General features: G+C 32.8%; 1 protein-coding gene across 1 annotated transcript in view; it reads left to right on the top strand.

The window, feature by feature from the left end:
- The window catches only part of LOC143231543 (ly6/PLAUR domain-containing protein 6B-like), a 159,370-nt gene extending 152,747 nt beyond the window's left edge, over positions 1 to 6,623 (top strand). Inside the window, exons 4-5 of the mRNA XM_076466065.1 lie at positions 3,475 to 3,614; positions 6,142 to 6,623. Of these exons, the coding sequence (XP_076322180.1) occupies positions 3,475 to 3,614; positions 6,142 to 6,315 (314 nt within the window). The 3' untranslated portion in view covers positions 6,316 to 6,623. The remainder of the gene's footprint in view (positions 1 to 3,474; positions 3,615 to 6,141) is intronic.
- Positions 6,624 to 23,644: the final 17,021 nt, after the last annotated feature.

Here is a 23,644-nt window from a genome sequence, read left to right as displayed (position 1 = left end):
CTAACCAAAACAGCTACTGTCGACTTACCAAGACAGCTACTGTAGACTTACCAAGATAGTTACTGTTGACTTACCAATATAGTTACTGTAGACTTACCAAGATAGTTACTGTAGACTTACCAAGACAGCTACTGTAGACTTACCAAGACAACTACTGTCGACTTACCAAGACAGCTACTGTAGACTTTTCAAGATAGTTACTGTAGACCTACCGAGATAGTTACTGTAGACTTACCAAGACAGCTACTGTAGACTTACCAAGACAGTTAGTGTAGACTTTCCAAAATAGTTACTGTAGACTTACCAAGATAGTTACTGTAGACTTACCAAGACAGCTACTGTAGACTTACCAAGATAGTTACTGTTGACTTATCAATATAGTTACTGTAGACTTTCCAAAATAGTTACTGTAGACTTACCAAGATAGTTACTGTAGACTTACCAAGACAGCTACTGTAGACTTACTAAGATAGTTACTGTTGACTTACCAATATAGTTACTGTAGACTTACCAAGAGAGCTATTGTAGACTTACCAAGACAGCTACTGTAGACTTACCAAGATAGTTACTGTAGACTTACCAAGATAGTTACTGTTGACTTACCAATATAGTTACTGTAGACTTACCAAGACAGCTATTGTAGACTTACCAAGACAGCTACTGTAGACTTACCAAGACAGCTACTGTCGACTTATCAAGACAGCTACTGTAGACTTACCAAGACAGCTACTGTCGACTTACCATGACAGCTACTGTAGACTTTTCAAGATAGTTACTGTAGACTTACCGAGATAGTTACTGTAGACTTACCGAGACCGCTACTGTAGACTTACCAAGACAGCTCCTATAGATTTGCCAAGACAGCTATTGTAGACTTACCAAGACAGCTACTGTAGAATTACCAAGATAGTTACTGTAGACTTACCAAGGCAGTTAGTGTAGACTTATCAAGACAGCTACTGTAGACTTACAATGACAGCTCCTACAGACTTATCAAAACTGTTACTGTAGACTTACCGACATGCCCGAACTCTGCTTCATTGGTTTATTCAAGTTCTGTTTTCTTTTGTGCAGATTATGTATGCCTTTACGTTATGTAACGAAAACAACACATTTTACGATGTTTGGCATCAAATTCAAATAGTTCAAGGCGTTGGAACAAATTCTTTTCTTCGTTAAGTTTTTCCTCAGGAGCTGTTACAACACAAGACTGTATTGTTAATTGTCTTTCTTATAACCGTCAGAGTTCAGACGTGATAAGGGCTTCAGTAACTGTCCTTTTAAACCATTGAGACTCATGATCAGGCCTGACTAGTGGTGGGTACCAAGATGTACAGAAGGACGAAACAGAAGGTATCTGGAAGATCATAAGTATATATGAAACGAGATTTGCACATGGAAATCAGAGAGTATGGGCCCAAAGAAATTTCTTATTTATATGTTTTAAACGATAATTTTTGGAATACATGGTAAAACGTTGACAAGTATTTTATAGTAGCTATAAAATTATTAACAGATTCTAACCTGTCACCAGGAGGTGAAAACCTCGTTTGTTTCTACCTATGAGATGCCATTGGTCATTTGATGCTTGTGTTTGATTGATCGCAGGCTGTGTATTACTGGTGTATTTGGCCCTACAACAATTCTGGGACACGGCTTTCCACGTAAGATTCAAAATATTATCTTTCATTGGCCAAAAACGTTTTGTTTCTGTGAACTTATGCTCTATTCAAAAGAGAAAGTATTCCGTCTTGTGTTAAGTGTCTGACAAATGGATTTCAACGACTGCCTTTGGTTACGGATTGTAAATAAATAACACAGTGTTAATCCTCCACTGTCCTAGGTTGTTTTTTTTATGCTAAGCCCGGCATGAACACGTGGTTAGGACCGTCGACTCGCAATCTGAGGGCCACGGGATCGAATCTCCGTCACACCAAACATACTTGCTCTTTCAGCCGTGGCAGCGTTATTAATATAGCAGTCAATCCCACTATTTGTTGGTAAGAAAGTAGTTCAAGAGTTGGCGGTGGGTGATGAGGACTAGCTGTCTTTCCTCTAGTTTACACTGCTTAATTAGGAGTGGCTAGCATAGCCCTGGTATAGCTTTGTGCGGAATTCAAGAACGAACAAACAAACTTTTTGCCAAATGATATGAGTGAAGACCTATTGCTTCAATGTGTCACTAACGCAATCAAACCATCACCATCAATATAACAACAAGATAATGAAGAACAAGGCTTAACCCCCGAATTATTGAAGTGGTTAAACATTTTACAAGAATAGTAATGACTTCTGCTCAAACACTCGTTAATTAGAAATTTATTTCACCAAAACCGATCATTTTACGATCAAAATTCAAACATTCCAACCAACCTTGAACATTAAAGGCAATTTTAGAACATGAATTAGGCCTTTGTATGATTTTCGTTCGAAAAAGAAAAAAAGATCGTTTTTGTTTGTTTTGAATTTCGCGCAAAGCTACTCGAAGGCTATCTGCGTTAGCCGTCCCTAATTTAACAGTGCAAGACAAGAAGGACCACCAATCGCCAACACTTGGGCTACTCTTTTACCAACGAATAGTGGGATTCACCGTCACATTATAACGCCCCCACGGCTGAAAGGGCGAGCATATTTGGTGCGACCGGGATTCAAACCCGCGACCCTCGGATGACGACTCGAACACCTTAATCCACGTGGCCATGCCGGGCCCAATAAAAAAAGAGAAAGAAATTCTGTAATAATTGTGTGAAGTATAACCATTTCTATAAAATCCCTTATATTATTGTTTTTCAGGGTTTGAATACTTTTAAAACATACTCACAAACATATATTGACTATATTTTATAAATGTACAATCGTGTTATGAAAAATTGGTCATGTCATCATTTTATGAATGATTGGATATGCCATTTATTTTACCATCGGAAGGATGTAAAAAAACACATTTTTATCATATGGTCAATTTCTTTCTTCTTAAAAATCGAAAAAGCATTGAAAGTAAATTTTGGTAAGACTGGAAAGGTAAATATATCTATTATACAATTCAAAATATATTGTTTTAATTCATAAATGAAATTAGAATTTTTTACCTTGAACGTATATTTTCGGAGCACTTTTCAATATTCATGTAATGACATCTATAGGTTTAAATCTTAGTTAGAAAAATGTTTAAAATATAAAAAAAAATTTACAAATAAATATAAGTGAGCTTAGAGATATTCAAACGTCTAGTCACCACGTGTCTTCAGGTAAATAATTTTATTTAAATTTAAAATAATTTGTGCAGTGGTTGTAGATTAATAATCAAACATTTGAAATTAAAATAATTAGAATTATTTTGAACCAGACAAAGGTAAAAGTAGCCAGTTTTAAGGAAAGATAAAACAATATGGTAATTATATATATCTTTTAAAGATTTTGGGCACAAAGCCCTATGGGTAATATGAAAGTTGATTAAAGACTGTTTATTTTCAGATCAAACTTTCTGTTACACAGAACATATCATGGATGAATATGGAGAGACAATTTTGTTATCTAAAACATGCGCTACTAAAGAACAGTGCAATCACAAGACGGTTGGATGCTATTTTTCAGGAAATGATCCTATTAACATGGTAACTCTATACACTCCTTCGTAATTACATTTTTTTTAGAAAAATAACTAATTAGAAAACACAAATGTGTTTATAAAGAGGACCATAAAAATTACAATTTACTATATTTTTAATAGAAAATACTTTAGATCTTCGTTTAAAATGTAGTCAAACTTATCTCGTCTTTCTAAAATTTAAATGAATAAATTATTTTTTTATTTAGAACAATTTATTAGATATTATGTTCCAATTAGAAATACAGGTAAACATCGATATAAAACGCATCGATAAAGCGCGATAATCAGTTGGGCGCGATGGGGTCTTAGGCCCCAAATTTTTTTTGGTTTCTACAGAGGCTGCCGCTTAATATTACCACTGCTTAATGTAATCAGCCGGTTAATGTGATCAAAAATCAAAAACCAAATCCACTTCAATCTTTTTGTATGGTTTTCACGCCGCATATTGTGATCAAACCCCTCATTGGCAAGTTTCGACAACCAAGATGTTTCCATCACCTCAACATGAAGACACTACCACTTGACTACAACAGCAGCAAAAATGCATGGATGACGGCAACAATCTTTGAAGAATGGTTTCATCAGGAATTCGTCCCAGCGGTCAGGAAGCACCTCAGAACACAGAAGAAAGAAGAGAAGGCCGTACTACTATTGGATAATTGCCCAGCACACCCGCCGGCAGAGAACCTCACCAGCAGAGATGGAAAGATTACCGTACTCTACTTACCCAAAAACACCACCAGCAAGATTCAACCACTTGACCAAGGGATCATCGCCAGCTTCAAGAGAGAATACAGAGCTCAACTGGTCAAGGCCATAGTCGATGATATCAGCAACGTACCAGAGTTCTTGAAGAAGATGACCATCAAGAACGCCATCTACATGAGCAGCATAGCATGGAACAAGATAAGCCAGAGCACCATCATCAATTGTTGGAATAAAGGACTCAAAGAAGCAGCACCAGAACAACAACCAGAAAAAAACAGAAGAAAAAGATGACATTTTCCATGGATTTACAGCAGAAGAAGTAGCAGAGGCAGAAAGGAAGTTTGTAGACTACCAGGATGGACTCCCCTTGACAGCCCTTGTGAAGCAGTGGGCCGAGATTGACGAAGTAGCACCAGTTACCCAGCCACCCCTCACAGATGAAGAGATCCAGAAAGCAATAGAGAACCCAGCGGCAGCACCCACAGATTTTACCACTCCAGATGAAGAAGAAGAAGATGACCCCATTCCAGAAGAACTCAGGAATTGCATCACCTCAACTCAGGCAGTACAGTACACAGAACAACTTCTATATTGGGCAGAACACCACAATCTAGGAATTTGCAAGATGCTACAGATCCAGGACCTAATGAGAACTGCGAAGAGGATGCGGAACCAAGGAGGAAGACAACAGACACTTTTGGAGGCTTTTGAAAGAAAGAAGACTACTGAGTAACTATAAATTTGTGCATTTCAACTTGTTTTATGTGCTTACTATATTTTATTGTTATTACATTTTTTTAAAAATCCGTTTTTGTTTCAGTACTGAATTCGTATTTTAAACTTTGCCATGACATTTTTTTATCTGGTGATTATTTGACTTCAGTTTGTACTTAGATTTTAATAATTAGTAAATAAATTATCAAAATTAATTACTATATGTATTAACTTTTAAAATTGAACTAATTTTAATCAGCGTCTAATCGTAAAACCGATCACATGATTGCTCTGACGGAACTACTTTTAGAATATCTGCCCCCATCAAAGTAATGAATTCGATAAATTTCTTTAGAATTCTGCTTTTTACATTTAATTTCAGTCTTAAAATTGAGTTTAATAAATAAAAAAAAATAAAAAAAAATACTATATCATTGGTGTAAGTAGTTTTGTTTGTTTTTCTTTATTTCACTACAAAACGCGTAAATTTTGCATTATCGCTCACCCCGAGGGTCAAAAAAATATATAATCAAATCGGGTTAAGGCGCAATCAGATACAACGCGGTCGAATTTTTTGGACCCCAACTAGCGCCTTATATCGATGTTTGACTGTACTTCTGATACCCAGAAGAAATCCTATTTGTGATTTAGACACTTTCTTTCCATAATTAGCTGAATAAAACTCAAATATATTTCTAGGGTTCATAAAAGATGTCCAGATATGCTTTATTTAACTTAAAAATAAAATTACCTATTGAAAACCGTCCCCTGTTGGGTCACGTGTAAGTTCGCGGACTTGCAACACTAAAATCGGAGAATCGATAACTTCGTGTTGGACAGAGCAAACTCTGTATTTTTGAGCTTAAAAAAATATTGAAAAAGATGTGGTAAGAAAAACTCGTAAGTCCTTTAGATTTAAAATAAAACACGATTTATTAGGAAATTTATTTTATATTTTTTAAAGTGATTTTGTAAAGTTTTCAATGCTTGTGAAACTGATAAACTGACAAATTTATTTAGTTGGATGAATAATTTATTTATTTTACAACACATGCCAATTATTTATCTCGTATCAAATATAATTTAAGATGTTTTTTTTTTGCCAACAGAAATGTATTTCTTGCTGTGACATTCCATACTGCAATCGGAAGATCCCAACCAACGAAACCAGCGCCATTTTGTTATTGAAACGACAAAACTCAAATAAAGGTTTTCAAACTGTATTCCACTGGACAGGGATATTCCTGTACATTAAACTGTGGGTTATATTAATATGTATTTAAAACAACGTGTCTAAATGCCTAGTTTTACATTTTCTGATTCCATAATTATTTAAGAGTAAAATATTGATAGAACAATTTCCTTTTTCAGCCATAGAGCTGTTATTATTGTTTTGTTTAACTGAATGACAGTAATAAATGCTTTCCAAAAAATTAAACATCTCTTAATTAAAGTTAATTATCATACTTACTTAATATGTTTAAAATATATCGTCACTAATAAATAAATTTTACTTACGATAATTGATTTACTTTTAAAATATATTACCAAGCTTGAACATATAAGTTATTACTCATAAATTCGTGATTGCAATTTCAACAGAAAAAGAAATTTGTTTGTATACATTAGCGATATTTGCAATAAAAGAAAATGGCCAAGCGTGTTAAGGCGTGCGACTCGTACTCTGAGGGTCGCAGGTTCGCATCCGGTCGCGCCAAACATGCTTTTGCAGCCGTGGTGATGTTATAATGTGATGGTCAATCCCACTATTCGTTGATAAAAGAGTAGCCCAACAATTGGTGGTGGGTGGTGATGACTATCTGCCTTCCCTCTAGTTTCACACTGCTAAATTAGGGACGGCTAGCACAGATAGCCCTCGAGTAGTTTTGTGCGAAATTCAGAAATAAAACAAATTACCTTTGTTGTTTGACATTACTAGCAACAGATAGCAGCACGAGTTATAATTTGTTACCCTATTGCTGCAGTAATTTCAATTTTTTTAGCAATTTAAATATTTTCCCTTCATCATTTATAAAATTTCAAAATTAAACTTCATAGATCACAAAAAGTGAAAACTTTATCTATCATTTTCAAAAATGATAAAAGCAAATAAGAAATTCTGTGAAAGTAACATATTTATCCAAGACCTAAATACCCTTCATTAATGGTTATACAGGGCTGATATAGCTATAAAGAAACAGAAATAATACATTTGGTCAATAACCTTGTTTGAACTCTGACTTAAGAAGACACTTAGATAGAGATGAGTACACTTGGAAGAAGTTTGATTATTTGCATCTGTCTCACAAGGTTTTGGATGATACTTCGCGTTTCTAACACGGATCTTCGTGTTAGCACTTTCATTCTTTCTTCAGGTTTTTACACGGGTGTGCCCCCCCTAAAAATAAAAATAGGAATCACATCGCATATATCCCTATGTTTAGCTTTGTGATTCAAGCAGTTTACAGGACTATTCAAGAACAAAACAACAGTAGAAATACTAGGAAAATAATGATAATCAAATACCTTTCTTTGATATTTTATTCAAATTATTTAAAAAAGTAAATAAAGTTAAAAGCACTGAGAAAGAAAATATATTTAGCTAATAGCTAAATAACCTTCATTAGGGTTTCATAAAACTGTCTTAAAAAATAGACATCTCTTGAAGATAATATATTTGACTGATGACTAAATAGCTTTCTGCTTTCATAGGTCGTTTTCATAGACCTTTATCTATTTTTTTGCGTTTTATTACAAAATAATTATTAGTTTCGAATTTATTCATCATATTGTAATAAAGATTTTAGAACATTCTTTAATATTCCACTACAATTGCTATTTGGGAATAAAACTTACACTGTAAATTATTTGTAGCCTCCAAAATGTTTCCAAATATTTAAAATAAATGATGGTTCGTGATTATAATAAAATGTAGAAAACTTTCTAATTACGTGAAGTTTTCTTAAATATATGTTTGTGCCACTTATTGCCTCTTAAATAAACCTTTCAGAGTTCAGTAAGTAAAGGTCTTTTGTACTGTTACTACTTGCAATCTTGAAATACTTGTAACGTATGGAAGTGTAGTAGTTTATCTCTAGAAGCACACAGTGAAGTTTAAAGTACAATTAATAAAAATGTATTATCTGAAAAAACTTATTTCTGAGTGAAGTGCAATGGACCTGTTCATGTGCAAATCCATTTTTTAAAAACTTTCTTTACCATGTGAACTGAAACCTTGAAACATATTTTATAACCGCGTTGATTAGTCCTGTGCTAAAATATTAATAGTGATGATTTGAAACTAAAAGTACGATATAAAAAGCTGTATTATTGATATTATTACGTAGAATTTATGACGTTATTACAAATGCAATATGCTGTGTATTTAAATGAGTACAATTTAATAAAGAACGCTATTTATAAGCATTTCTTTCAACTTATTGTCGATAGCAGATAATGTTTCACAAGATACCAATTACAGAAGAATTTTAAAAAGAAAGTTATATTAAAATAATTGCATTTACAATATGTGTTTTTAGTTGTAGATTACAATTGTAGCTCCTTTTTTGTCTTCTTTGGGTTTATATGAATTCAGAGCTGGAAGTTCATAAGTTATATTAAAATATCCATTCTTAAATTTTAGATATTTTGTATGCAATTATTCAACGAAGCCAAAATAGTTTAAATACTGTTATTGATAGTTTTTGAAATCCATTACACAAACTTCAATAATAAAATTTTGTCACGTTAGTGTCGAGATTATTATAATTCATTTCGAATATTGACTTTTGATTTGAATCCATTTAAGAATCTGCTAAAATAACTGCCATCTAGCGGTAGTTATATACACTAAGAGGTACTCGGTAATTATTATGCTGCAGACATGCAGAGGTGAAAGTTGATTAGCTAGTTAGTTGTCTATGGGTTTCTATAACTAACAAAATTTTGGTGTTTTCAATCAATTTGGCAATTTTGCGTGTATATAGACGTAGCCAACAGAAGATGAAACACGAGATTTTACTGTCAGAAATTCTGCAGTCCGTTATCCATAAAAAGAAATTCAGTGGCGCGAATTTACATAAATGCATTCCAACTGTTTGTAAACGTAACGAAAACAAAACTTGAGCATTAAAATTTATAAAATGTTTTATAGCTAACATTAAAGTTTGTAGGATAAAAAGATTTAAAAATAAAATATTGTTTTAGGACTCTACTTCAGTTAATATCAGTATTTATTATGAATAAAATTACCATTATTATAAAACTCACAACAAAATAAACAAGTATCACGTAATTACGAAATAATTCAGTAAAAAGTATTGAACTAATAACAATGTAAGTTAAACTTAAAAGTCTCACGTAGTTACATGTGTTGCTTTTCAAACAATAAAATGAATAGTTTTTACATATTATGCATGCTATTGTTTTATAACACTTTCTTGGACTTGATGCCACACCAAAAAATAAAAAAGTGATAGCATTATCACTTTTTAGCATTAAATCTGAACGTTTAGTCATAGTGTAAATTTCTCGATTCAGAAGCGACTGTTTCTATCTGCTCTGAGAATAACATTTTGTTACTTACAATACGTTTATCTTGAAACTAGCTGAATATCTTAACAAAAAAAGTTAATTTTTAACAATTATACATATAAACACGCATTACACTTGGCTTCTTAGCACCTAAACTAGGACGTATTGTCAATATTGGCATTTTATAATTGGATACTTCTCTTCAAACATTAAATATTTTGAAAACTGCTTGATGATGTAGACCAATGCAAGATGTTTTATTGTCGTTATGTTAATTATCACTGATTTATTAACATGCTTATGATTATTCAATACTGATTTACAATTAACGTTTGCCTGACATAAGGTCGTTAGGTTTAAACGTATGACAGAGAGAAGAAATTCGAGTTAACAAAGTTTTACAAAATGGCGCTCGTTTTTCACTTTTTACTCATTAAGTAGAAACCTTCATTCAACGTTAACAACAATGATTTCTCGACACAATGAAATATTTTTATTAATTTTTAAGGACCTTTTGAGCTTATAAAACCTCTTGTTCTTGATTTTTTATAAATAAATTGTATACATCTGCATATATTCTAGGTTTACATGGTGGAAACAGACGTCGTCAGAGTGGGAAATAATATAAATGAAAGTGTTTGTGGGCGACCACAGTTGACATCTGTAGTAAGAAGACAGGTATCTTCTTATGAAATGTTAACACTGACAACAAGTTCTAGTTTAGGTGCTAAGAAGCCAAGTGTAAACCGTGTTTATATGTACAATTATTGTTGAAAATTAACTTTTTTTGTTAAGAAATTCAGCTAGTTTCAAGATAAACGTATTGTGCATAACAAAATTATATTCTCAGAGCAGAGAGAAACAGTCGTTTCTGAATTGAGAATTTACACTTTGACTAAACGTTCAGATTCTACTACTAGTAATGGTATCACTTTTTTTTTTTTGGTGTGACACCAAGTCCAATAAAGTCTTATAAAATAACAATATACATGTACGAAGATGCTACTTATAGCATTGTTATTACTTTTATGTTATGGCACCAACACCAAAAAAGTGTTATAAAACACATGCATAATGTGTAAAAACTATTCATTTTATTGTTTGAAAAGCAACACATGTAACTACGTGAGACTTTTAAGTTTAACTTACATTGTTATTAGTTTGATACTTTTTGTTGAGTTATTTCGTAATTATGTGATACTTGTTTATCATGTTGTGAGTTTTACAAAAATGGTCTAAATTAGGTACGGCTAGCGCAGATAGTTCTCGTGTATCTTTGTGAGAAATTGAAAAACAAACAAAAATGGTCATTTTATTCATAACTGATAATAACAATAACTGAATTAGAATAGTAATGCAATATTTCATTTTTCGGTCTTTTTATCCTACAGACTTTAACGTTAGATATAAAACATTTTATAAAGTTTAATGGTCAAGTTTTGTTTTTGTTATATTTAAATTTTTGAAACGCTAACTTACCTGCTTTAAATTTTCGTTTTTGTTAGGTGTATAAACAGTTGGATTTCATTTGCGTAACTTCGAGAAACTAAATGTTTTTATGGATAACAAACTGCAGGATTTTTACTGTAAAAACTAGTGTTTCATCTTCTGTTGGCTATGTTTATATACACAAAAAATTCCCAAACTGGGTGTAAATATCAGAATTTTGTTAGTTATAGAAATTCATAGACGAATGGCTAACCAACTTTCACCCCTGCATGTCTGCAACACGATGCCCACCGAGTACATCTTAATGTGCATAACTACCGCTAGATGACTTATTTTTAGCAGATTCTTAAATGGCTTCAAATCAAAAGTCAATATTCGAAATGAACTATAATAATCTCGACACTAACGTGACAAAATTTTATTATTAAAGTTTGTGTAATGGATTTCAAGGACTATCAATAACAGTATTTAAACTATTTTGGCTTCGTTGCATAATTGCATACAAAATATCTAAAATTTAAGAATGGATATTTTAATATGACTTCCAGCTGTGAATTAATGTTCTTTAATCTTCCAAAAGAATGAAATACGCGCATCATAAACAAGGCTTCAAAGTTTTATTATTCATTTTCCAACTTTTGACAGTTTTTTCTGTAATACTCAAAACTTTCTTTTTATCGTTAAAAAGATACATGAAAATGCACTTACATTCTGTTCACATCATAGTTAAAAGTTGTTTTTCATTCTATAAGGAGAACTTACAAAACTTCTCCATATGACATAAGTTTGTTTGTTTTAAAAGTACATTTGGCTTGTTTTGCTTTTAATAAAGTCAACGTAGCTTACACGAAACTCAAAGTTGATAAACCGTAGAATTTATTATTGTATACTTGTGTCAGAGTCCCCCGCTACTACAGCTGTATGTCTCCGGATTTACAACGCTAAAATCAGGGGTTCGATTCCCCTCGGTGGGCTGAGCAGATAGCCCCATGTGGTTTTGCTATAAGAAAAACACACACACACTTGTGTCAGAATTCACAGAAAACAACTAGGTTGAAGATTTTAGCTGATCAGTTCTCAGCTTACTTTAGTATATACAGGACCTACTAAATCACCGTTACCTATTGTGTCCCAGCTTTTTTCAGGATTTTGAGGACCTACTAAATCACCTTAGATATTGAACCCAGCTTACCTCAGTATATTGAGGACCTACTAAGTCACTATTAAATATTGAGCCTCAACTTACCTTAGCATACTGAGGACCTACTAAGTCACCGTTACCTATTAAACCCAGTTTATCCACGATATTTAAGACTTACTAAGTCATCGTTACGTATTGAACTCCAGCTTACTTCAGTATATTAAGGACCTAAGAAGTCATAGTTACATACTGAATCCAGCTTGCTTCATTATATTGTGGACCTACGCAGTCACCGTTACACACTAAACCCAAAAAGACCTAATACCGAGTAGCTGAAAATTGTTCCCCGGTGGATAAGCAGTGAGGTTATGGATTTATAAAGCTAAATCTGGGGTATGATTCACTGCTTTGGAATAAAAGAGCAACAATTTTAACGGATTTACTAATGTATATTTATTTTAATATCGATGTTTGTTTTAGTAATGCATATATTTAGAAATGCACGTAACTTACATTGTTAAATGTGCATTGTAAAATTCCCACCTATTCTCTAAATTTGTAGAATATTCTCGAGCGTAAGAATCAATAATATATGTTTTATGAAATTACTAGCGTATTGTTGGGTTAACTGAAGTTCCTATAACGTCGCCTTAACTTTTATAAACCGAGAAATAGTTTTATATTGTTGGTTTGCTACAGTTGGTATACTATAAAGCTTGGAATCTATATTTATGATTAACGCTTATTAATCGGGAAACTACAGGTAGTTGACTAGGAATGTTTACGGTTTTCGAACAGTAATAACCATTTATCTACAGTGGTGAATAGTCAGCTTGTAAATGGTGTAAGACTAGCGAAAAATACAAAGTTAGTTAACTCCCTGTAAAGTAAATTCTATTTATGTTAACTCGAAATTAATTCGCTCATCGTGAACCCTCGATAAAATATTCAGTTTCAGACCAGAAATAAGATCTAATGATATTTGTAAGTTGGTAAACCTTTGTATGTAAATCATTATTTGTATTAACTATTTATAATAACCATTATAATAAATTGTATCACTGTTTGTATAGTAAAATATATTTGTATTAAGAAAGAAATCTATGTGTATCAATCTTGTTAGCAAATATCATAAATTTGATACATCTCGACATTTAATTAACTTCTAAATTAAAATTAAAATTTAACTCAGTTTTAGACTATTTTAAATCGTAGCACGTAATATAATAAATTGGAGACTTGTCCGAGATAAATAATAATACGTAACACCACGTTGAAATTAATAAAACACTACGACATTGCTCATCTTATCAATTATTAGAAAATATTTTAAAGTCTCTCTTTCTTTATCACTTTTCCTCAAAACAGTATAATGAATTTCTTTCATGATGTTATTTATTGAGTTATGTCCTGTATTAATTATATTTTAAGTTTTTATGTGTGTTGGTATCAAGCTAACTTCTTCAGTTCTAAATATAACAAGCGAACTCATGATAGTCTGTGTGGTGTTCCTTTCTTTCTCTACGTGGTTATCAAAGGGGATATCGCCTCAGAAAAGTTCCTCAAGTATGATGAGGGTCTAAGAGTAACATTTTAGGGTCGTTGGATCCAAATAAAGCATCAGATTTTGTGGCTTTAGATCCCTGAATCACTGAATCTTTGCTCCCCCTGTCCCACATTTGTCGCGCTAGCAGGATGAAATTTTACAGTGGACCTAGTGTGGCCTGGAAATGTTGTTTATCCCTTACAACCGAGGGCTTACAAGAGAAAATAATCACACCCAGATGGTCACTCAGGCAAGATGACTGGGGTTTAGGTGTAATTTTCAGAATTTAACATCGAAAGTTGTGTTTCTGGTCCCTCGAGATTCCGAGGGCGTATGTATGAAAACTAGTTAATACTCCGATCCGAAACCAGTGGAACTCTTCTTGGGGCAGCTAGAAGTATGTTTGACTAGTACAAAGTGAAAAAGGCTTAAATCTCATTGCAGAACGCGTGTATTTTATGCTAGTCATATTAAAGAAGTTGATATTCGTCTAAGTAACAGAAGAGATATGTTTGACTTTTACTATATATAACTGTGTAAAATAAGATAAGAAGATACTTGGACACAGTATTGTCTGCAGTTAATATTCACAGATAAGATCAAATAAAACAGCATTAACAACAAACAAAAGTTTTTGACACAGTATAGCTTCTAATATATTATCATTGTAACCTAAAACTGGGAAGATGTGGAAAAATAAGTTAAAGGAGAAATTGGATTTTAATTTGGAATAGAGGAGGGGGTATACATAATTTAAAAAAAACTGAGGAAGATGGCCAACACTGAAAACAGTAATTTATAATTAGGAAAAAGAAATAAAATATTTTGAAGGAAAAAGAAATAAAATATTTTGAAGGAAAAAGGAAAATTGGAAAAACAAACTCAATTATATGTATATAATGTATGAGTATTTTTCCGAAAACGTACGAGAGGTAAGGCAAAAAAATGGACAAAGAATGAAAGTGGAATAACGGTTATAATACAGTAAAATATTATTATTGTAAAGTTCATGTAAGTATCTAGAAATGAAGAACATTATTTTTAGGTATCATATCCTTTGCTATCAGAAATCTACACCTTCTAAACATTTATTGCAAATCGAGAGACTGCAGACACTGTGTTACAATTTTGGTCAAAGAAATACGTGTGGCTTATTTCCAGCTTTCGAAAGAAAGTAAACTTGTAAAGTTTTATGAAGAAAGTAACAAAACTAATATTTATATTGTAACTAAAACCAGTAAATGGACTGAGTTAATCTCCAAACTAAACTAGCTCCAGACAGGCTGTATACAAAGCATATTTGGTTGATTAATTGTTTAATCTCAAAAATCTCAAAAATGCATCATATATGAGTATAAATAATTACTTCATTTTCGTTTTATTGAGAAACTATATAATCACACTGAATGATTTTGAGGCACACTCATATACAGTTATAGATACAAACGTGTAGATATTTATATCTACGTAATGACACTACGAGCTACGTTTAAGAGAAACACATTTCTAGAACTAACAAAGTACTTCTTTAAACAAACAAATTATACACGTTAAAAGTATTTTCAGTTATAAACTTTTTAGATTCAAAATATTATCTGAAGTACAATTTGTGAATGTAATAATTTAGCAGACGACCAACGTTCATGAAGTACGTTCCATTTATTTGGGGTCAAGATGTCATTTTTAGAGTCTAACATCGAAAGTTGTGTTCCTGTTCCCTCGAGATTCCGAGGGCGTATGTATGAAAATGAGTTCATACTCAGATCCGAAACCAGTGGAACTCTTCTTTGGAGGCTTCAGCTATTATAACAAATCATCTCCAGGACTCCTAGATATTATAGTAAAGTCTTCTCCAGAGCAACTTTTAACTATTATGATAAAGCTTTCTCTGAGGGTTTTAGTTATTGTGACAAAACCTTCTGCAGGGCTTCCAAACATTATCTCAAAACTCTTACTTGTTGTGTTAAATCCCGTTCTAAGTCTCTTGTTCGTTATGAAAAAGTCTTCTTTGGGCTCTAAGCCTTCTTCAGGAATTTTAACAGTTTAGATAAAATCTTCATCAGAGTTCTTAACTAAACGAAATTATGTAAACTGATAACTAGACGTACACGTTTAGCCGTCCGAAACTTGTAAGGTCGACTTCAACTTGTTTATATCTCTTTACATAATACGTGTGTGTTTTTTGCTATAGCAAAGCCACATCAGACGATCTGCTGAGTCCACCGAGGGAGATCGAACCTCTGATTTTAGGGTTGTAAATCCGCAGACTTACATAATACGTATGTTAAGTTCCTTCGTTGCACCAAAAACGTTACGCATAAAATTAATTTTGTTAAATTTCTTTAAGACTTGTTATGAGTGGTATGTACATAGAAGAGTTGTAATTAAAAGTGAAATGTCAGATTTTATCATATGAAGAAACCAGAGGCTAACAAACCGTACAGAATCGAACGTTGAATTTTAACAAGTGCTATGCCATTATTATATTCCCTTATTAATTACTCTGTTTTCATAAAAATACTTGAATGTAGATAAGTGTATGCTAAAGATGATCTGTTATGTGTCATCCAGACCCAAGTTTTTACAGTAATGGTTTTTATCTTCCACTGTTTTTCCTAGCAGTTGGTCTATGAAAATGGAAGTTCCAACTCTCGGCAGAACTCATGTTTCTAATTTTTTGGTTGTTGTTTAGCGCATATCTAAATAATGAGTTATCTGTGCTACAACTATTATCGAAACCCGAGTTTTAACGTTATAAACCCTCATATTTACTACTGAACCACAGGTGGACAAAAGCTCACGTTATCGGGTTTTTGAAATTATAATGTACATCAAATGGGTCAACGATAGATTTACAGACTTTCACCGTTAAAATTCTGGTTTAGATTACCCGCAGTGGGCATAGCGTAGGTAGCCCATTGTGTTGCTCGAACAGCTTGAACTTCAAATTATAATTCATCTATACCTGTAAATTAACTTGATGTCATAACACCATAGAAAATAAAAAAATATTGTTGGATTCGGTTTTAACTGATTAAGCTATTTATGAACTTTGATCTTAAATATACAAAACCATGTTAGATAAACAGTCATGTCAGTCCATCAGACAAGGGCTCCACTTATGTGAAAAAATGTATAATTACATACTCAGTAATATGCAGCAACATAAATTATGAAGATTTATGGAGAAAATGTTCATGACAAGCTTACGCAATAAGCTTCACAAATTATACGTGTTAAAATTTACCAACTTAAATATTCAATTTAATATTTCTCTAGGGAATATTCGCTTTCTGTTATACATAGATCATCTAGGAATAAATAACTTGCTTCATTATTTATACATATATTTTATGTTGGGTGGAAAATATCTTAACGTTTTTCTTTCTAATTTAAGTAATGCGCACAAACTAGATATAAATTATTTAAAATTCCCAAATTAACGTGTTTTTTTTAAAGGGTAGCAATATACTCTAAGTATGATTTATTGGGTGTCCATAATCTACATGACTTGCAGAAGGAAATGATTGTGTTTATTATAAATTGTCTTCGTGGACTATAATTCAGAATTAATGCATTACAAGAAAGTATTATCAAATACCAGCAACAGTTTAACGTCACTCGGGTGTGGTTTGCATTAGCTATCAGATGTTGTCTTTTTTTTCAGTATAAAAAAAAGAAAAGCAAATAGACGCGAGATTTCCGTTTATTTTTCCATCTAGCTTTCTGTCCATCCGCTTATTTACGTTAGTTACGACATCGAAATAATTTTCACTTCTCGTGATCAAAAAATGAAGTTTTAAAATTTTGTCCTGTTCGATCACAGTAAGTTTGTTTCTTTGTAGTTAAGCACAAAGCGACACAAAGGGACCATCTGTGCTCTGCCAGAATTAATTCTCACTTTCATAGTATTGGTAGAATTTAAAAAAAATTGTTCTAAAAGAGAAGATCTAACAATATCTTATTGAATCTTTACGTTAATAGATTTGTTATTATTACGTAAAATGTGTGCTGTTATCTATCTATTTCTATATAGGCCCGGCATGGCCAAGTGTGTTAAGGCGTTCGACTCGTAATCCGAGGATCGCGGATTCGAATACCGGTCACACCAAACATGTTCGCCCTTTCATCCGTGGGGGCGTTGTAATGTGACGGTCAATCCCACTATTCGTTGGTTGACGGCGGGTGGTGATGACTAGCTGCCTTCCCTCTAGTCTTACACTGCTAAATTAGGAACGACTAGCGCAGATAGCCCTCGAGTAGCTTTGCGCGAAATTCAAAAAACAAGAAACAGTCTCTCTCTCTATATATATATATAGAGAGAGAGGGAGGGAGAGAGAGTTACCGAAACCTCCTTATATAAAAATATAAAAATGCACTTGTCATAATGTCCAAACTAGAGAATCAGTCCTGTGTTATAAATTAAACTCAGATTATAAATATGAGAGGTCAATGTATTAATACATACCTTGTTACACTTCTAAGAACTAATAAATCAATGCCATGGTTCTGGGTGAAGCCCTATAAATGTATATAGTGTATGTCGCATCTGTTAGAATGATATATAATTTTGTGTTAAAAAGGGGGGGGACTAAATCTCAATGTAAATTCTGTTTTTCTTGTATTGTAAAAAACACATACAAAAGTCACAATAAGGACCTTTTCCATAGGTTTTAAAGCAACCCAAATTTATTAAAATGCTTGTATTAGAAAAAAATATAGTGTCGTTATTTTATAGGATTAGTAACTGACTCTGTAGAAAAATAATACTGTTCACATACCGAGTTACTGTATTAATATATAGTCACAGCTCTATAGCATCTATTAAATATATTTAAATACTTTAACTTAAGTTGAGAATTTTTTTCACACCAACAAAATACCTACACTTATCTTTCAAGTAAAACTCTCTGTATAAGTCGCACAGGAAAGAATGAATATATAAGGTATATGTGACAGGAAGACATAAAGAGATATCCGTACATATACTGGAGCATCTAAAAAGGTATCCATACATAGACTGTAAGACATAAAGAGATTATCTTTTATCCAGAGCCTAAAGTATGTTGTTTTTTTCTATTTCCGCCATCCATTGGCATATGTGATGGTCTCGAATTCATTCTGTCTTAAATCTACAAAACGAGGGTAAATTAATGATGAAAACGACACAGTCAGCTCTGACCCTTGTTCAGTTAGTGTTGTACTCTTATCCAGGAGTATAGCTGTTGATCTAAATACCCCTCAAACATAGGAGTTGAAATATTTATCAGTTAATTACTGAACGTAGACGTCAAAACCCGATTGAGATATTTTTTCCGTTATATTTCATTCAGTTATATTTGTCTGTTTGTACTGCCCCCAGTGGCACAGTGGTATGTCTGCGGACTTCCACACTACAAACCGGGTTTCGATACCGGTGGTGGGCAGAGCACAGATAGCCCATGGTGTAGCTTTGTGCTTAATTCAAAAACAAACTGTTTGTACTTTTGTAGAGCATTTGGCTGTTATGCACGACAAAGTTGAAACAGTACTGTCAAAATGTATTTAGATTCATCTGACCCATACACAAACATGGGTTATTATTATATAAAGTTAAGAAATCAGTAAATTTTAGTACACAATTTTGTTTGAACGATTTTTTTTTCTTAAAAAAGCCGCCGGATACACGTATAAAGTTGTATAAAAATGACTATTTTCAAAACAATTTTCATTCTGAGGTTACGGTAAGCCAGGTGCTGGTGTATTACCGATACGTACCAGTGGCTTCCAGCATCTGATTGCTGCACAATGTGCAGTCAAAGAATTAGCGAAAGTTCGCCTACCTAAAATTGTTCTTTTGACATACAGGAGAGCATAATTACCGACAAAACTGAAAACCTGTAATTTATACAAGTAACCTGGTCTTAAACGCTGAACTATTAAAGCGACGTCCCGGGCAACTGAATAGGTTGTATACTGGAGCTGTAGAAACGTTGATCTAGTTGCACCGGCTGTTCCGTATTGTTCATATGATGACAACCCAGCATAGCCAGGTGGGCAAGGCGATCGACTCGTAATTCGAGGGACGCAGGTTCGAATCCCTATCACACCAAACATGCTCACCCTTTCAGCCGGGGGGAGCGTTATAATGTGACGGTCAATCTCCACTATTCGTTGGTAAAAGATTAGCTCAAAAGTTGGCGGTGGGTGTTAATGACTAGCTGCCTTCCTGCCAGTCTTACACTGCTAAATTAGGGACAGCTAGCGCAGATAGCCCTCGAGTAGCTTTGTGCGAAATTCAAAACAAACAAAAACAATTATATTTCAACTGGTTTATACAGTGTAAAATCAGGCTTAAAATCATATCTTGCAAAAGTTTTAGTTATTTTTGCTTACTAGTTGCAGGTTTTTATTTATCCGTATAACAATTTCATACAATTCAAGTCTTACTGAGACAGACAATAGCGAAGGTTTATACACCAATCACGCGTGTACGTGTTTACATGACATTGTTATTCTAAGTTATGAATATTTTCTACACATAGCCAATAAAATTTGTACATCGGAGTACAGCCTAGAAAATAAAAGCTCATTCCCTGAAAACAACACACAATAACCTAATTTTGATACAATCGTCATTATTTGAACAATCGAGTTTAAAGTTTGTAATGAAACGAACCCTTTTTTCTCTGAAGTTATAAGCCTTCCATACCACAAATAATTTAAATAAGCAATTTTACTTGTTTATAATTCACAGCTTATTAGATACAATATAATTTGTTCATCGGCACAAGACTTCTTCCATAGAGCTCGCAAACTCCCTCTTACACTTCCCAGACAACGTTCCTCATTCCACATTCTAAACACAAAATATATTCAGTTCTATTTAAAATCCAATAATATTTTTGCTACAGACTATGGATTTATATGATTTTTAGAACAGCATGGCCTTCTAAAAACGTTAATGCTTACAGTTTAATTTTCAGATGTCGCTTTAGTGTATTGATCACAATTAGTTTTACTTTCTGTTAGTTTATGTATGTTCTTATACAGTTCATATGAGCGTTAAAATAAATATTATCTTAGCAGTTAACATGATAATGACATCAAAACTGAAGACAGCGACATCAAACCTGTGATGAAATAAGTCATAATGTTAATACAAGAACTAAAACTATGTATAAAAAACCAAGTCACCAGGGCACAGGCTTGATGTCAAGTGTAAGAAATTAGGTGTTCAAAAACTGACTTTCAACAACTATTCTAGCCTTACTTCCATAGTCACCTCTATAAGCCAGGATAAATCTCATAGCCCTGTGTCCTGATTACTTTGTTTTGTTGTGCAGTGTTTTTGATTAAGGTTTGTTTTACAATATAATTGCAACTAATATTAGCTGTGTAATTGTTTCGTATATAGTATAGCTTTATGCCATTAGTTTAGTTAAATTGGTTTTTGATAATTACTTTCCTTGACGAGCGTTATTACTTTTACTGAACTTCCTTTCGACTTTTACACAAGATTTGACGTTACTGTATTTAATACTCCATGTAACTAGTTTCATGTGTTAGTTGAAATAAAAGAGATAATATTATACATCCAACAAAGTATGTTTAGCTTATTAACACCGACTTTTCAGGTGTTACTTTATTTTCATATTTATTATTTTGTACTTTCGAAATAATTAATTTTGAGTTTTACTATAGAAAAATTACTTCTATTACCGCAACGTAGTTTAAACAGTAACATATGTAGTCATATTTATATTTGTCACAGGTGTCACTCTCTCTTAACGTTATACAGTAGGAGTGGCTTAATGAGTTTAAATTAATTAAAAGATGTATTATGGGGAGTTGGGAAAATAAGGTATATTATAACAGTTTAAGTTTTTCAAAGAAATGTTGTTGTATGAGAGTAGTTCAAGCTAACGGCTAAATGTTACTTAGGTATTGAAAACAATACTATCTATCCATTGTTGTGTTTATTAACATTATTAGTTACACTGTTTAAAAATATACTATTATTTTTAAATTTCATTATCATACTTTCATTATAGTGGTTGTTTTACATTATTAGTTTAATATATTTATTTAGAACTAAGGCAAATCTCCTAAAGTGGCTGAGCGTTGTGAGATATTATTGGGATTACGGACGAAAATATCATTAACAGCGAAGGTATTAAGTTGGTGATACAATGCATTCTGATCTTTATAAGTAAAAAAGAAAGAAAAGTACGCTTAATTAATTATACTGATTGCAAAGTCGATTCTTAGTTTCGGTCTAAATACATGGTTTACTCTACTCAAAAGTTAATTACCCAGATCGTAAATTCAAATTCTATGTTTTAAAGCATATTAGAGAGGGAGTTTTTTGTTTAGTAAAATCAGCTATAAAATCTAGGCTTTAAAACTTATCAGAAAAGACTTTTCAATTAATCTGATCTGAAATTCAAATTTTATGGTTTAAAGTATGTTAGACAGAACTTCTTACTTAATATTAGTTGCAAAATCTAGGATTTCACCTGTTCAGTGCCGTAGATGAGATAACTCGTCCAAGCCGATCGGTAACACAGTGCCACGGACGAGTTAATTCGTTCTCAATAATACCGAACTTGAACGCTGGATGTCAGAACCATACATGCATTTGACCTACTTACAAATTGTTTCACTTTCGATCCAAAATGGCGTCATAAAAAGTTACAAAATGAAGAAGCATCAGAGTTGTATTGTAGCAGCTGTAATACTTGGCAGTCAACAGGTTAAAACTTGTTGAAAACTACTATTTATAGAATGGTGATTTAAATTCTAGAATTTATTACTTTTCTTCTGAGAGAATTCTTAGTTAGAAAAAGTAATAAAATATAGGGTTTAAAATATGTCTGATCAGTTTCCTTTCTTTCATTAACAGCGATTGTAACATCAAAGCTTTTGAAGGAATGCCTGAGAAGAGCACAGCATGCTTTAGGGGTAATAGGGAAAACAAGACTACGAACTGACAGATCATAGTCTGCATGATAACCACTAGGTCGCGCCAGGACGAGTCTACAAATAAACTACACGTGCTGTTCACTGGCTTATAATATGAAAGCACATTTTGAAGCATTCGTTCATTTAGAAAAATAAAATAAAATAAAAATGGGTAAATTAAAGGTCTTCAAAGTACAATGCAGACCGAGGTTGTAATAATTTCCTGTTCCATGAAAAACTGCGTTGGTGAAGCACATACAAGGCATATTATTTTGTTGACTCCTATGAATTCGAGAAACATTTATGTGTGACTATAAGTGACTCGTCACGAATGACTGAAGAATCAGATAAACGGTTTCAAACCAAGCGTAAAATAATACTCTTAGAAGTTTGATATCACCAGTTCGTAATAAGTTAGGCAGCATAATATTCAAATTTATACATCTGAAACTACATGAAGCAATGAATTGTAGAAATTCATGTTAAGTGAAGTAAAAATTGAGCTCGCGTAGAATTAGAACTGTTTTTTGGTTGTATTTGCATGTGTGTATATATATATGTGTGTGTGTGTGTGAGAGAGAGAGTGTATGTTGGTTTTAATCTTGAATGTAACACTGTGAAGGGACGAAACATTCTCCGAATAGAGGAGCTTAATTACATCATCGATCACCATAACACTGTAACATGTACACAAACAAACAACGTAGAAGAGAATGGTTCAGAGTGTAACATTAGAAGCAACTAACTGTAACCATCGAATATCTTCTTCTTCATTTGAACAACTCTAATCTGTTTCGTTCGCTGCAAGACTTCTTAGTGTTAAAACCGTACACACTAATGGAACGAAGTACTTGAGTTGGAAATAGCTGAAACTTTAATAAAATTTTCGTTAGAAACTCTGAAGACAAATGTATTTTCCTGTGATTTAATCAGCAACTCTGAGTCATTGAGCATCAACTATTTAATTGTAATCTCGATAATAAGAAATATTTCAGTAAGT

Source organism: Tachypleus tridentatus, chromosome 11, assembly GCF_004210375.1.
Source record: "Tachypleus tridentatus isolate NWPU-2018 chromosome 11, ASM421037v1, whole genome shotgun sequence".
Classification (NCBI taxonomy): Eukaryota; Metazoa; Arthropoda; class Merostomata; order Xiphosura; family Limulidae; genus Tachypleus; species Tachypleus tridentatus.
The sequence above is the reverse complement of the archived record's forward strand: the minus strand, read 5'-3'. Positions and strand labels throughout refer to the sequence as shown.